The sequence below is a fragment of the Vanellus vanellus genome, assembly GCF_965231255.1.
Source record: "Vanellus vanellus genome assembly, chromosome: 1".
NCBI lineage: Eukaryota > Metazoa > Chordata > Aves > Charadriiformes > Charadriidae > Vanellus > Vanellus vanellus.
In genome coordinates, this window is record NC_138905.1 from 33,326,875 (window position 1) to 33,341,590 (window position 14,716).

The 14,716-nt window shown below is 37.0% G+C and overlaps 1 protein-coding gene across 6 annotated transcripts in view; it reads left to right on the forward strand.

The window, feature by feature from the left end:
• Positions 1–14,716, forward strand: part of PPHLN1 (periphilin 1) — a 73,064-nt gene that overhangs the window by 1,240 nt on the left and 57,108 nt on the right. For 4 of the 6 annotated variants that reach the window (XM_082489562.1, XM_082489565.1, XM_082489567.1 and 1 more), the window contains exons 2-5: positions 5,417–5,464; positions 6,571–6,662; positions 10,299–10,478; positions 11,368–11,429. In XM_082489562.1, coding sequence (XP_082345688.1) covers position 5,464; positions 6,571–6,662; positions 10,299–10,478; positions 11,368–11,429 — 335 coding nt within the window. In that variant the 5' untranslated portion in view covers positions 5,417–5,463. The remainder of the gene's footprint in view (positions 1–5,416; positions 5,465–6,570; positions 6,663–10,298; positions 10,479–11,367; positions 11,430–14,716) is intronic. The other 2 variants (XM_082489564.1, XM_082489566.1) reach the window with 1 other exon arrangement.

The following is a 14,716-nucleotide window of genomic DNA, read 5'->3' on the forward strand; positions in this document are numbered from 1 at the left end:
AAAATGTTTGTGCTGCAAGATGGAAAGGCAGGTGGAGGTGGTGATCCATGCAGTTGTTTGCATTGATGTTGCTAGCATAGCAGCCCCATGGCAGCCTGGCAGAACATTCTTTTTATAGCATTGACACTGATGAAGGATGGGACGTTGGTAACTGCAGGTGTTCAGGCAAAGATAAGCACTAATACATCAGTCACTGTATTAATATAACCCCCAGCACATTGCCTCCATTTCTCTTGCTCCCAGTGATATATTAGAATGATGTGGTAAGAAAACTGAACCAGTGGGATTGTAAATCCTCATCAGAATGCCACTACTGTTAAAAATTTTATTCACCTTATGCATTTCTGGCTTTTTTCGTTTTTGAGGTGGGAGTTAATTTGACTTTTGTGGTTGGTGCTTTCATAAAGAATTTTTTTCTTCTTTTTTTCTTTCTCTTATTTTAAGTCAAAATTATTGTGAACAGCTCAGGAAAGACTGGAAGAAAGCCTTTTCCTTCAGGTTATTTGGTACTAGGTTTACTATGCCTAGACTTGTTGCAGTCATGCTTTTCATTGCTTTTCAAAATTATATAGCCTAACATTTGTTATTGGGAAGAGATGGATTCTCCTTGTACCTCTGTTTTTTCTCAATGCCTCCATCACAGTACTTTATATATTGTCATGGTAGATTTTTCCCTCTGCTCTTGCAGTTCTGCTTTTTCATCTTAACAATAGAGGACTATGTCTACTTGGTGTTTTCTGCCTGTCCCAAGTATGGGGGGAGGAGGAGAAAGTTACTTTTTTTATCAGTTTTATCTGTCTTGCCTCCTGTCTAGGTAAGAGATATTCTAATATCTTTGAAGCACTATCAAATACAGATTCTAATTGTTGAAAGCAAAAATGGTGTTTTCTATCATTCTTTATGTCCTCAAAGCAGCAACTGTTGCAGAATTTCTAATAATTTACACTTCTCTAGGTCTTACTCATACAAAAGTATCTAAGCTGTCTTTGAGAGCTTTCCAAAGCAAAGGAGAGACAGAACTGGCCCACGCTTGTCAGTCTCTGCTGTTTGTCAAAGTAACAGTATAAAACCAGATATATTTCAGCAGCATCAGAGATACTGCAGCTGCCTGGCTCTGTATTTACAGCACAGCATTGGTTTTATGCATTGTTCACATATGGCAAGATGTAGCCATCTGGGTTAGCTGTAACAAAAAAGTAGATTCTGCAGAAGGCTGATAGCACACACTGCAAAATTATGGATCCTGGAGAAGTAGATATTTCTAGCTGTGATGAAAATTGATATCGCAAATAAATGTAAATAGGCAAGAGTTGTATACAAAATATTGCAGAATACTGGAGTACTTTTGCAAATGTGTCAGCTTTTTATTAGCATATATATTTAGAAAGCAAAAAAGAATAAAATGTTAATGATTGATAAAGAAAACCCAGTTGTACGAAAACCCCTAAAGTTTAAGTGACCCGTGTAATCTGCTTGATGAAGAAACTCTTTTTATAGCACATCAGTTATACTAGCATAGAGCAAGACACAGTGCTGTGATAATCAGACCAAGCCATTCTTGGCACCTGGCCACAGCAGAGCAGCTCGTGCTGTGTTAATAGTATGGCTTCTATGTACTCTGGAGTGTCTTTATTTGAGAAAATAAAGACCTTGCTTTAGGGAAAAGTCACCTCTGATCAAAAATAGGAAGAGGTTGTTTAATATAGCAAGTGATTATATATCATGATATTAAAGAAATATCGACAACTACCTTTGCTGTATATGCTAATAGAAAATAGTCAATTTGAGTGATGATGGTGTTAGGTGTGAAACAAAAATAGATTTATTTTTTTCAATCTATGTTTTAGAACAACTTTGTACTGAGAGGATGGATGAATCTGAACAGAGCGTAGTAAACTTGAGGTTTGATCTCTTGAATCCTTGTTAATGGAATCGTCTCATATTGATCCTAAGAGTTTAGTCTCTTGGTTGTTATTAAAGATGTGTTAAGTCGCATAATTTAAGAAATTATTTTTTTCTATAAAAATAGATGAAATGTGCTCAGGATGCTGGGAAATGCATTTTCTTCCCTTTAAACAGTTTTTTTCTTCTGTTACTTTCAAATACATCCTTACTTTATGTCATTGGTCCCAGCTAAAATCTGTCTGTTTAGTCTTCTATATAAAATTGGTCACCTCCTACTTTTTTGTCCTTACCAGCATTTTGAGGAATGAGCTGGATGATTGATTCTATCTGATTCATTTTCTTAATTTCATTACTCTAAATGTAAAGTGTTCTTACTTCTGAGTTTTTTTCTTCTACCTTCATACTTACTTCTTGTCTGACGTAACTGTGTATTTTTTTTTTTTTTTTTCTTTCAGTCTGTTGGCTTTTGTGGTAGTATATCTCTACCTTTTTTTCCAGCTTGTGTTTTTGTCTTGTCAAAGTACTGCTGGTAATTCTTGCTGGTTTCAGTGAGGCCCATCAATAGTGATTAAAAATGGGAATGTTTTTATCAGTCTTGGTGGCTGATAGTATAACAAAGTGTGTACATGAATGTTGGTGCCTACTGCCAGTGATGTGTGTTGGGATGCTGGAGGTGTCTTGACTGACAGAGCAGCATGATGTGAAAGCTTCCACCTAGCTTCAGTAGCACTTATCTGAAATGTGTTGCTTTTTGGACATTGTGTTCAGTTAACAATTTCAGTAACTGCAGACAGTAGGGTGTGGACACTACTGTATTTGTCAAAATGCAAAGAAAAAAACCAAAACACTTGAAAACCTTATCTGAATCCAACTTCTGATACTTGCTGTTGGTCTAAAAGCTGCATGAGGCTTGCCATTGGGTACCAAAGTCTATGTGCATGTGTGAGGTGGGTGGGCTGTGGACGAGCAGGGGTGGGAGGAGGCTCAGGCACTTGCCAGCCGCGAGCAGGTATGGACAGAAGGAATGGTTCACCCTGGGGTAAGGGCTGGGCATGAAGGACCAGCAGCAAAGTGTTTTGAGAAAGAGCTGTTCCAGTGTAATGATTTTTGTCTTGTCTCAGCTAATTCTGTCCCTCCTGGTACATGTAAAACACAGGAGTATTCAGGTACTATTCTAGATACAAAGAAAAGAAGACTGTGGAGACAGTGTAAGAGCAGATAGAGCACCCTCCCAGTGATGTGGGATGGAGAGGGCACAGGGTCAGCCTGAGAAGAGTTAATGCATGTGTAGTTCCTGGTACAAATTTTTAAGGCTTTAGCAGAAGTCCCTGAAGTAGAGAATGAAGAAAAGTTGAGGCAGTTAGTGTGAAAGCGCCAAGAAGGTGCTTCTGATGGATATGCGTGACCAACAAATACAGCAATGAGCAGCGGTTTCAGAATTAGTAACTGCAAGGTGGAGCATACTGGCAAGGGCAGGGACAGCAAACCCTCTAGCTCTTATGCTTACCAAAATCAGGACCAACCAAACTCCATTGGTTTAGTCAGCTTTTGATTTATAATCTGTGGCTACATCAGACTAGTTCTATGTCCTGGTTATGGGACGTACTTAATCACAGAATCACGGAGTTTTCAGAGTTGGAAGGAACCTCTAGAGATCATCTAGTCCAACTCCCCTGCTAAAGCAGCATTGCCTAGAGCACATTACTCAGGACTGCATCCAGGTGGGTCTTGAAAATCTTCAGAGAAGGGGACTCCACAACCTCCCTGGGCAGCCTGTTCCAGTGCTCTGTCACCCTCACCTTAAAGAACTGTTTCTGTGTATTTGAACGGAACTTCCTGTGTTCTAACTTGTGCCCATTGCCCCTCGTCCTGTCACTGGGAACCATTGAAAAGAGCCTGGCTCCATCCTCCTTCAACCCACCCTTCAGATACTTGTATGCCATAATAAGGTCTCCCCTCAGCCTTCTCTTCTCCAGGCTAAAGAGTCCCAGCTTTCTCAGCCTTTCCTCATAAGGCAGATGCTCCAATCCCTTAATCATCTTAGTTGCCCTTTGCTGGACTCGCTCCAGCAGTTCCCTGTCCCTCTTGAACTGGGGAACCCAAAACTGGACACAGTATTCCAGTTGTGGCCTCACCAGTGCAGAGTAGAGGGGGAGAATGACCTCCCTCGACCTACTGGCCACACTCTTCCCTATGCAGCCCAGGATTCCATTGGCCTTTTTGGCAACAAGGGCACATTGCTGGCTCATGGATAATTTACTGTCTACTAGGACCCCCAGATCCTTCTCCTCAGAGCTACTTCCCAGCAGGTCCACCCCTAACCTATACTGGTGCTTTACATTCTTCCTCCCCAGGTGCAGGACCTTGCACTTGCTTTTGTTGAACCTCATTTGGTTCTTCTCTGCCCAGCTCTCCAGCCTGTCCAGGTCACGCTGAATGGCAGCACGGCCCTCTGGGGTGTCAGCCACCCCACCCAGTTTGGTATCATCAGCAAACTTGCTGAGGATACACTCTGTCCCCTCATCCAGGTCATTAATGAATATATTGAACAAAATTGGTCTGAGTATTGACCCCCAGGGGACACCACTGGTTACAGGCCTCCAACTAGACTCTGTGCCGCTGATCACAACCCTCTGAGTTCTGTCCCGCAGCCAACTCTCAATCCACCTCACTGTCACCTCGTCTACTAGCCCATACTTCCTCAGCTTCCTAATGAGGATGTTATGGGAGACAGTGTCAAAAGCCTTGCTAAAGTCAAGGTAGATGACATCTACGACTCTCCCCTCATCCAGCCAACCAGTTATAACATCATAGAAAGCTATCAGATTGGTCAAGCATGATTTACCCTTGGTAAATCCATGTTGACCACTTCCACTTAAGGTCAAGTCTGTTATAAACTGGAACAAAGTTTTAAGAAGATACTCTGGTTCATTTGTACCAAGGGTAGGGTCAAAAATCTCTGAACGTAAAGGCTTATTACAGTTGAGGAAAGAGCTACTTCATCAGGATTTATTATTTATTACCAAAGGAAAAGCATTTTTTAAATCAAAGTTTTCATTAATGTCTCATCACATGCAACCTAGTCTTATTTTTCTCTACTTAATGATATTGAAAGACAGTTAAATAAATATGAGTTAAGTGAATATATTAAATATTTTTCTGAGTGTTTTTAAGAAAGCAGTTACAGTATTTTCCAAAAGCTTTTGCTAACTAAAGGAAGAAAAACTGAGACTTGAGATAGTGAGTAAAAGATGATAAAAGAAAAGAAAACTCTGGAATATTTTAGGAAAGTGTATTGTCATGAGAAGTTTTTTGATATTGTGGATTCAGCTGAGTCGTTCATATTCTTTTTTAACTGAGAGTAGTGAATTACTCTATATTAATTCAGACAGATCTTGGGGGATGGGCAGTCAAAAGATTTAGATTTTACATGTCTGGTTTACTTAAAAGAAAAAAATGTACCTATGAGCATATGTGCAGTTTTTGCTAACTTCAGTTTCTTTTTTTGTAGGTAACTGAATGGGTCTTCAGAAGCTGAGTTGCTAAAACTGACAAAAAAGTATGCGAGTGTTCATTGTTTTTCATAAAAATGTATATCTGACAGTGCTACCTCTGTTTACAGTTAGTAAACCCTTTTGTCATGTTGATTCTTAACATCTGTAAAATCAATATTTTTATATAGCCTCATAAGTCTATTTCCAGTTAAGTGTTTTTATTTTGTGAAAGTAGATAATGTTATGTATGTCTCCTTCTGAATATGTCCTGGTGTTTCTTTTTCTTATTGATTATTTTTAATAGCTAAAACTACCATTGTGAAGGGAAACTTTGAAAAAGATAATTGTAGCAATTTCCTATCTATTTTCAATGATATAATTTGGCACCTTTAATTGTCAGAACGGTTTCAGCTCCTCAAGTTGGTGTTGTCTTAACATAGCGTGACTAGAATCTCTTATGGTCATGGTTCATTTCCACCTGTATTTAGTAACTAATTTTGACTTTGAAAGTCACCTTTCTCTGAAAAGAGGAATTTTTGTGTTCTGCTGGCTCCCAATTTAAAACAGGAAAAATCTGTATGTGAAGAATTAATTTCATTCAAGCATTCAAAACGTGGAGACTTGTACTAACTGAATGATGTGTTGTGTTTTCACTTCTTTACAGATGGTTGAGATAATGAAATAATTCAAAGTTATTATATTATACAAAAAAGTAGAAATTCTTCAATATAATCAAGAGGAGTTGACTTTTTTTTTGAAAAAAAAAAAAAAAAAGTCCCATATTTTTAGCAAAGTAATATCAAACTTTCTGTAAGGTATATGTGTATGAATTTATATGTACAGCTGGTATTTGTGATATGCATATGTTTCAATGGAGCTGTTTATAGTATCTGCAAGTCCTGTAATTATACTGATTATACAGCACAAATTTCCATGTGTTCAGTTGTTCTTGCACATACTGTGAGCTATTTTTACTTGAAGTTCATTAATTACTTTCTATAACTAGATAGACTTACTAAGGGCTAATTAAAAAAAAAAAAGTGTACATACAGGGCTTGTGCCTGACACATTATATTGGGAGAAGTCCAGGAACCTTTATTTCTATGCTCACTGTCCTTTTTCTATTCATAATGAATCTGGTTTTAGCTAATTAGATTTTTGTTGTCTTTAGTGGCATATCGAAGAGATGAAATGTGGTCTGAAGGGCGATACGACTATGAAAGAGTTCCAAGAGAACGTCTCCCTCCAAGGATTCATCCTGATGTAAGTGTATAGTATGTTTCTTTAGCATTATACCATTATATTATACCTTTATACCATGACTTATACCGTAAGAGCTGGATTTATGTACATTTTTAAGTTCCTAATATACCCTAAGTTCCATTCTTTTCTCATTCATTTAAGCCAACAATCTAGCAAATGCATCTGCACAGAGATAATAGGATGCCTACAAAATTAAATCTTGTGTTTTTTTTTTTTCCAAATCTATTGAAAGTTTTTTAGAATATTTGCATTTTGATAAATAGATTTTTTTGGTGTAATTCTTTGTGTTATTAAACACAGGATTTTTAATAACTTCTGGAGAACCAAAGGCCATACTGTGTTATATTTTTCCCCAGATTTTTTTTTTTTTAATGTTAATACATTTCTGAAATGACTTACTGTGGTAAAATGACTTATTTCAGTATTGTTCTTGTCACTGGTGCAGTTTTTTAATATAGAAGGAAATGTTTATAACAGAAGTTGAAAATACATCTTTGCTAAAGAAATTGTGTTTTGGAGCCTTGTAAGGGAAATGCTTTCAAGAAGTGCATTGATGGAAATCTACTTTGTAGACACGGAGACTTCTACTGTATGTTATGCTTGCAAAAACAAACAGAAGCTATGCTTACTCTGCTGTAGAATAACTTTAGAATGCTTTTAGAAAAACTCTGTGCCAAAGAGTTGGGTAAAATTATTTTTTTTTCTCCTGTGTCTGAAATCTCTAAAGAAGAAAGCAAACAGGTTGTAGATTTATCTCTTGAGCTATCACACCTTAAATAGAACTTTAAGAATACTTTTTGATGTGTCTATTTACATGGTGTGCGATGTATATATGGCAAAATAAAATTTCATGTACCTATGCCTGTTATCTGGCTTTTCTGTTAAGTCTTTTAAATGTTGGAATAATAGCGTAGCTGATTTAGCATACTTTCTGGGTTTCCTCTACCATATTTTGAGCTTGCCATTTCAGAAGTGTACCAGTGTTGGTATCTTGGTAACTAGTTACATAGTCTTCTCTATTGAGTAATTAGTGTTTGGTTGCTCTGTGATATTTTTAACTCTTTTTACTGGTAACAACAAAATTTCTGCATTTTCAGCAAAATGGAGATCAGATAAGTTTACACAGGGTATTTAGTCAGCTGCTTCTCCAAAATATTTATCAGCAATAGGACACGAGGAAAGGCAGAATGTATTTTCACAGATATTTTTTTTTTAATCAATGTTTGACTTGATTAACATATTGATAATTTAATTTAACCATTGCAACAGTGACATTCCTAAATTCTTTTAGTCTTTCAAGCTGACCAGGGAACAATGCATAGCATATGCATTATGAAGATTTAGAATTTAAAAGATGTGATGCACTCTTTTTGATGCAAGAATTAAGTAGATAGTTCAATGCTAGCTTTATATTACATGTATTTGGAACTGGGGATGAAGGGAGTAGCAGAATACACTAATTTATCACAATCAGTATGATCCATCTGCACCAAAACACCCCTAGTAGTTGGGCAAACCAAGACCTGGTGTGTCTCTGCCTTACTGAAAGATGGATACGAAGCTCCTTCTACAGCTTTGCTGATTCAAGATAGTTGGCAGGCAGTTTCTGTACTTTTAAGCCTGTGCCATTGTGTCTGTGTCTACGTATAGACTTAATTTTGACTAGACTAGTAAAATGGAATTAATTTATTCGATCTATGAACATGCTTAACATGTGCTGATAGGTTAATACATTGCAACTGACACATGCCAATGATACAGAATGAAGTAGCTCTTGTTTGAGATAGCAAGAGATTTGTCCTATGCTAAACCAGGTGCTAATTATTTATCGAGTATAGATTGTAGTAGAAACACATGCTTTCAGATCCTGGTAAACAACATAAAGGTGCAAGCAGGTGGCACAATTGACTCTAAGTGGGTACACCTTGAGCTTTCATGTAACTGTCCTTCTGTATGTCAGTATAGTTACGTGATGGGGACTTCTGGGTGAGATTATGACAGAACAAGAGATAATGGCTTCAAGCTCCAACAGGGTAGGTTTAGACTGAACATTAGGAAAGAATTTTTCACAGAAAGGGTGGTCGGGTATTGGAATAGACTGCCCACCATCCCTGGATGTGTTTAAGAGACGTTTAGATGTGGTGTTGGGGGATATGGTGTAGGGGAGAACTTTGTAGAGTAGGGTAGGTGGTTGGACTCGATGATCGCAAGGGTCTCTTCAAACCTAGACAATTCTAGGATTCTATGATTAAAGCACAGAGCAGTTTTGTTTTAGCTTCAGAACAGATCTTCTTTGTAAGACACCAAACTTAAAAAAACAAACCCAACAACCTAACACATGAAGGATGTTCAGTGAAGTGAAGGTAGATCAAGCATTGTGGCTGTGTATGAATGTATATGTAGTCTCTACTTTGCATCAGTATGGCTGTAGGCTGGCTTTGGATTGCCCTCTAGTGAATTTGTTGGGTGGTCTCTGAAGTCAGAACTAACTTTTTTTTTTGCATGCTAATATTTAACAGTTTGTGAATGTGATGTATTTTTCTATAAAAGCTATTGGTGTATTAGACTGTGACTTCTACTATTAAAAAAACTAGTTTGAGTACCTTTCTCCCCACCTCCAAATTGCACATGCTGACTCAAGTTTCTGCATTTATAGCTTGTGTTTTTAAGGCCCATAGAAAAAATATCTTGCTAAAGGAAGACTTAAAATACAAGATCTTGCATTCATGTTTTCCTTTGCTTTTTATTTGGCTTATATAATACTTGGTTCTAGAAAATTGAAAATGTATCTTTTGCAACTGTGCAATTTCACTTAATAAACAAAGGATTTCCTTAATTGGTAAATGTTGTACAAAGTTTTATTTGAAGGAAATACAATAAAGTAATTTTGCATTCTAGCAAGATGCTATCTGAAACTTGTATTAAAAGAAAAAGAGAGTGTTAAAACTGTCTGTCTAAACCTGAATCCTCAGATCACCTACTGCAGTGTATTGAGAAAGTGTTTATCTATTCAGATTATGAATCAAGGACCATCTTTGCTATAATTTCCATAGTATGGAGGATGTTATGGACATTAAGAAAATTGTTAGTGTTTTCAAATGGGCTTTTTGTTTTACAGTCTTATAGATGTAACTTTCTGTATTGAATTCCTAAGTTCATGTACAAGTCTCTTGAGAAATATATGTAGCTAATGCTTAAAAAAAGAAACTAGCTGATGCTTTGAAAGTAGCTAGTGCTACTGCTTTAAACTTTCAAAAGAAACTTTAACCATGTTGCAAATTTTCTCCTAATAATAAAACTTGTAATGCCTAAGGATTGCATCTGAATTGTGTCCAATTAGATTTAATAAGTTATTCCACCATCAGATTGGCATGATTTTTAATATTTGTTGTTCCCCTGTACTATTTCAGCTTTAAGATTATTCAGCTTTGAGCAACCTGGTCTAGTGGGAGGTGACCCTGCCCATGGTAGGGGTGTTGGAACGAGATGATCTTTAGGTCCCTTCCAACCTACACCATTCTATGATTATTATAGTCCTGTATTTAGAAATAACTTAGTGGTTGTTTTACTTTTGTGTATTCACTACAGATTTGCAGCTGCTAAAAGTGATATGATTTTGGTTTTTTTGTGGTTTAGGATGATTACCATAGAGTAGTAAACATTGTGCCCAAGAAACCACCACTGCTCGAAAGACCTGGGGATGGGAATTACAGTCGGTATGATGATTACAGTCACGCTGAGTACAGAGACTACGAAGAGGGTCGCAGTTTTGCCCATGAACGAAGAAGTGGCCCTCCACACCGAGGTGTACGTAAGGTGATTCTTCTCACATTTTTATGATGTTTACCTTCTTATTAATGCTTGAATATTGAACAATTGAAGTATTAGTTCAGACAGAACATTGCTGTTACTGCTGTTCTCATAAACTGAAATAGAATGAATAGAAAAAGCATCAAGGTTTTCATACTTGCTGCTTTTTTGTTACTGTGCTTCTAAGACTTGTGATTATATGGTAATGCCTATTTGCTTCTTCTTACGGTTCCTAGCTACTCTATTGACGTAGAAAAGGGCCCGTGTCCAGCTCTGTGGAAAGCTCAGAGTCTGAACTTGGGAAACAAAAGTGGCTGAAGTCCTCTCTAAGAATAGAAGAATGATTGCAAAATCTTTGTGTTTAACAAGTCCTTGCACACACAGCTTGTTGAATGTTGTCTACCTATCCTTCTAATTCACACAGCTCTTTGCTTATTTAAATTCTGTCATGATGTTGAATGCATTTTTTTTTCTCCAGTAGCTATGCTTAAGTACAAAATTTATGCTCCCTTTGAAAGGTCATTACTGCCGCCTCCTCCAACCCAGCTGTTTGAAATTCTGTAATTTCAAGCTAGTGATGATAATTTACATTTCAATGAGGAAAATTTTCTTTTTTTTAAAGTCAGGGCCTATGTATATAGTTTGGAAATTTTTGTAGATTTTGTATTTTGCACAGCATTTCAAAGACGCTGTCTTTAGTATTAATAGAGGAAGAAAATAAAGAGGAATGGGGTAGAGTGAATAGACTGAGAGGAACTTTGCTGTGAATGTTTATTTTAGCTCATTAAATGCTTTGGTTTTGCAATAAAAACACGTACCATTTGGTAACTAACTGTACATCACATCTGATGTTGAGATACATGTCACGCAGTTGTTTTGCATGTATGTTTTGCAGGATGAATCAGGATACAGATGGCCAAGGGATGATCATCCTATAAGTCGGCAGCCTGAGTACAGGTATTTTATAAGAATTTACAGTAGTGCCACGCATAGGCTGGGACACTTTAGGGCATTTTTCTTTCTTATCAAAACAGTTTGTAGAGCAGAGCAATGAAAGGACATCTATTGAAGTAAAAGATGCTAGTGCAAAAGTAGTTTCTGGTTGTATTGTTTGAAATACAAATTAAATAAATGGTACGACATAAAATTCTCTATTTAGTAAGAATAGGAGGCGTGGTGATAGCATCTTTAGGATGTTAGCCTGGGACTAAATAATTTAGTGCTTCCCCCTGATCGATCACACTTTTTACATAGCTTCAAAGAATTTTTTGGTCTAACACTGCAGTCACAGAAGCAAATACTTTGGGGCCACAATACAGTGGAAAGACACCTGTGCCATTTTAAAGGCTGCTGTGGTGTTTAATGGGTTTGTGAAGTTCACTGTAGCTTCTGACCTCCCTGTTTTCTCAGTTGGACTGATGAACTGGTATTTCCATCATATGTTATATTCATTTTTGTGAGTGCTTTTTAGTCTGTACCTCAAGTTCCTATCTATGAAATGTAAGGAATAATATTAAACAGTAGAGCTGGAACATGCATGTGCTTGCAGTGATGTTTGATATGGGATTATTTGATATGATAAATAAAGTGCACAGGATAGCGTTACACTCAAAATTTTTGGACAAGGATGAAAACTTAAATATTTGGACAAGAATTAATTGTTAGTATAATTGAAATATTAACAGTATAATCTAAGAATGTAATCTCATGGCATATACTTTTATATGCCACATACTGTGTTGTCACTGCTCAAGGTGTCTGCTTTTATACTAGGCTTGTGTTTCTATACACTGCATCATCATGTTAGTCAAAAATACCTCATTCTGCATAGAATAACTCCTTGTTACTGCTTTCTATGTAAAACTATGATTGTACCATACAAAGATCAACAAAAGCAAACCAAGTTAGCTACCTGGTCAGTTACAAAAAATGCCGTTAAAACTGCACCAAGTTAAAAAAAGAAACTAAAGGCCGGTCAAGAAAAGCTCAGAGCAAGCCTGACAAGCTTGCTCAAAGCTTCAGTCTTGAGGCCTTGCAAACTCAATATGAAGCTGTTAGTAGCAATGGCAATACAGTGCTACAGGGCTGCACGGTTGCAGTAGATATTTATTACTTTGAATGTGATAATTTAGACGTAACATAACTAGATTATTACATAACTTCACCATAAAAAAAAAAATCCTTTGTGTACCATAATGATCTGTGTGCACTAGACTTCTCTCAAAATTGCATTCTTGGGGCTAGAAGCTACAATGAAGAGTTTTGGAAAGTAGTAAGTGTTTTATAGAAACTTGTGTAAAAAATCTTGCATCTTTTCCTGCCACTTTGGAAGAATTAGTTGATTAAAGCTGAAAAAAAAAACAGACTGAGTTAGTGCCAGGCAGTTTGTTTTACACAGAACAAGAGTGGCACCCAGTGGTCAAAAAATTGTCTTAAATGGATCCTGTTTTCTTCCATTTAAACTGTGAGATTAAAATGTCAGCTTGGTTTGTTGAAGTCTTTAAAAATTGGTTGCATGGCAGGTGATAGTCCCATCTGAGTCTTTATTATGTATTTCAAAGTATGCAACTGTTACACAACTATGACAACACTGGAAGAAATTCATAAAGATACTTGGTTCAGTTGAGGGTATGAGAATGTATTTGTGATTGAATGAAGCCCTACTTATTTATTATATAAATATGTGTTAGCATGTCAGAAGTCTGGTTGTACAAAAGAACAGAGTAATAGTAAATAACCTTGGATGTAAAATCCTGGGATCAGTCTGCTAAACACTTGTAACATTGCATGCTTGGTAATAAACTTAATTATTTTTTTGCATATTGCTCACTGTTGAGCTATGTTGTGGATCTCAACAGAGGAAATCAAAGTACAGTACTTGGTATATGTTTTCTCTTGTGGTGAAAATGCCAATTACTTTCCATTTCAAAGACATTTGCACTAAAAACATGAGATTAAAAAATTACTGTATGCGAAAATGCTTTCTCTTTGACGTGGTGAAAGTTATTTTGGGTAAGCTCTTCTGGAGTACATACACGTTTTTTTTTCTTTGAGGTAGTAGAAGGAGATTTAAGATTACTTTAACCAGAAGTACTTTTTGAAAAATTGCATGAAACATAGCTAAAACGTAGAACAAAGTTAGATTTGTGAAGCTAAAGACACTCAGGAGCCTTGTAAAGCTAATGGGCTTTTGTAGTCAGTACAGTGACTATAAATTCTAAAAAGAATGGCTCTTTTATTGACATAAATAATCCGTTTTCTTGAGTATTTTTAGAAACCCATTGAGCAGCTGAAAATGTGCTGTAAGAAGTTGTTGTCAATATTGTATTTAACACTTCCTCTTAAGCATTAATCATTCACATTTTCCTGCTTTGATTTTTGGCAACATAACTGTGAAAAAGTAGTTCCTGTTCTCTTACTCTTTCCATTTTTGTTCCCCCTATCTTTCTTTGGAGCACTGAAAAACATTACTCGAGATTCTTCCAAGGTAAAAGAAGCTGCTTATCTTCTGCAGGCTGAGAGAGTTGGGGTTGTTCAGCCTGGAGAAGGGAAGACTCTGGGGAGACCATGTAGCAACTTTCCAGTATCTGAAGTGTGCCTACAAGAGAGCTGAGGAGGGACTTTTGACAAGGGCATGTAGTTAGTGATAGGACAAGGAGTAATGGCTTCAAACTGGAAGAAGGTAGATTTAGATCAGATACTAGGAAGAAATTTTTCACTCTGAGGATGGTGAGGCACTGGCACAGGTTGCCCAGAGAAGTAGTGGAGGCCCCATCCCTGGAGGTGTTCAAGGCCAGGCTGGATGGGGCTTTGAGCAACCTGGTCTAGTGGGAGGTGTCCCTGCCCATGGCAGGGGTGTTGGAACTGGATGATCTTCAAGGTCCCTTCCAAACTAAACCATTCTATGATTCTATGAATATAAAAAATCCTTAATTGATGCAGATTTTTTGGGGGTGAAAGTTTCCTATATTGAAGAAACCATCTGTTAAGTTTTTTTTGAGTGTTGTTTTTTTTTGTTGTTGTTGCTGTTGTTTCTCTTGTGGATTTTTTTTAAGCTTCTTGCCTTTTCCTTAAAAATAGCAAGTTCATGCTCACTTAGCAGTTGCACAGCTGTGGCTTGAGCTGTGATGTGTTTGCTGACCAGCAGCAATTCTCCATGTGTTGCAAGAGGACTGTTGAGGTTCTACCACATGGCCTAGCTGTCTTTTTTTTCTTGCCTTCTTTTTTCTTATGGAGTTATGCTA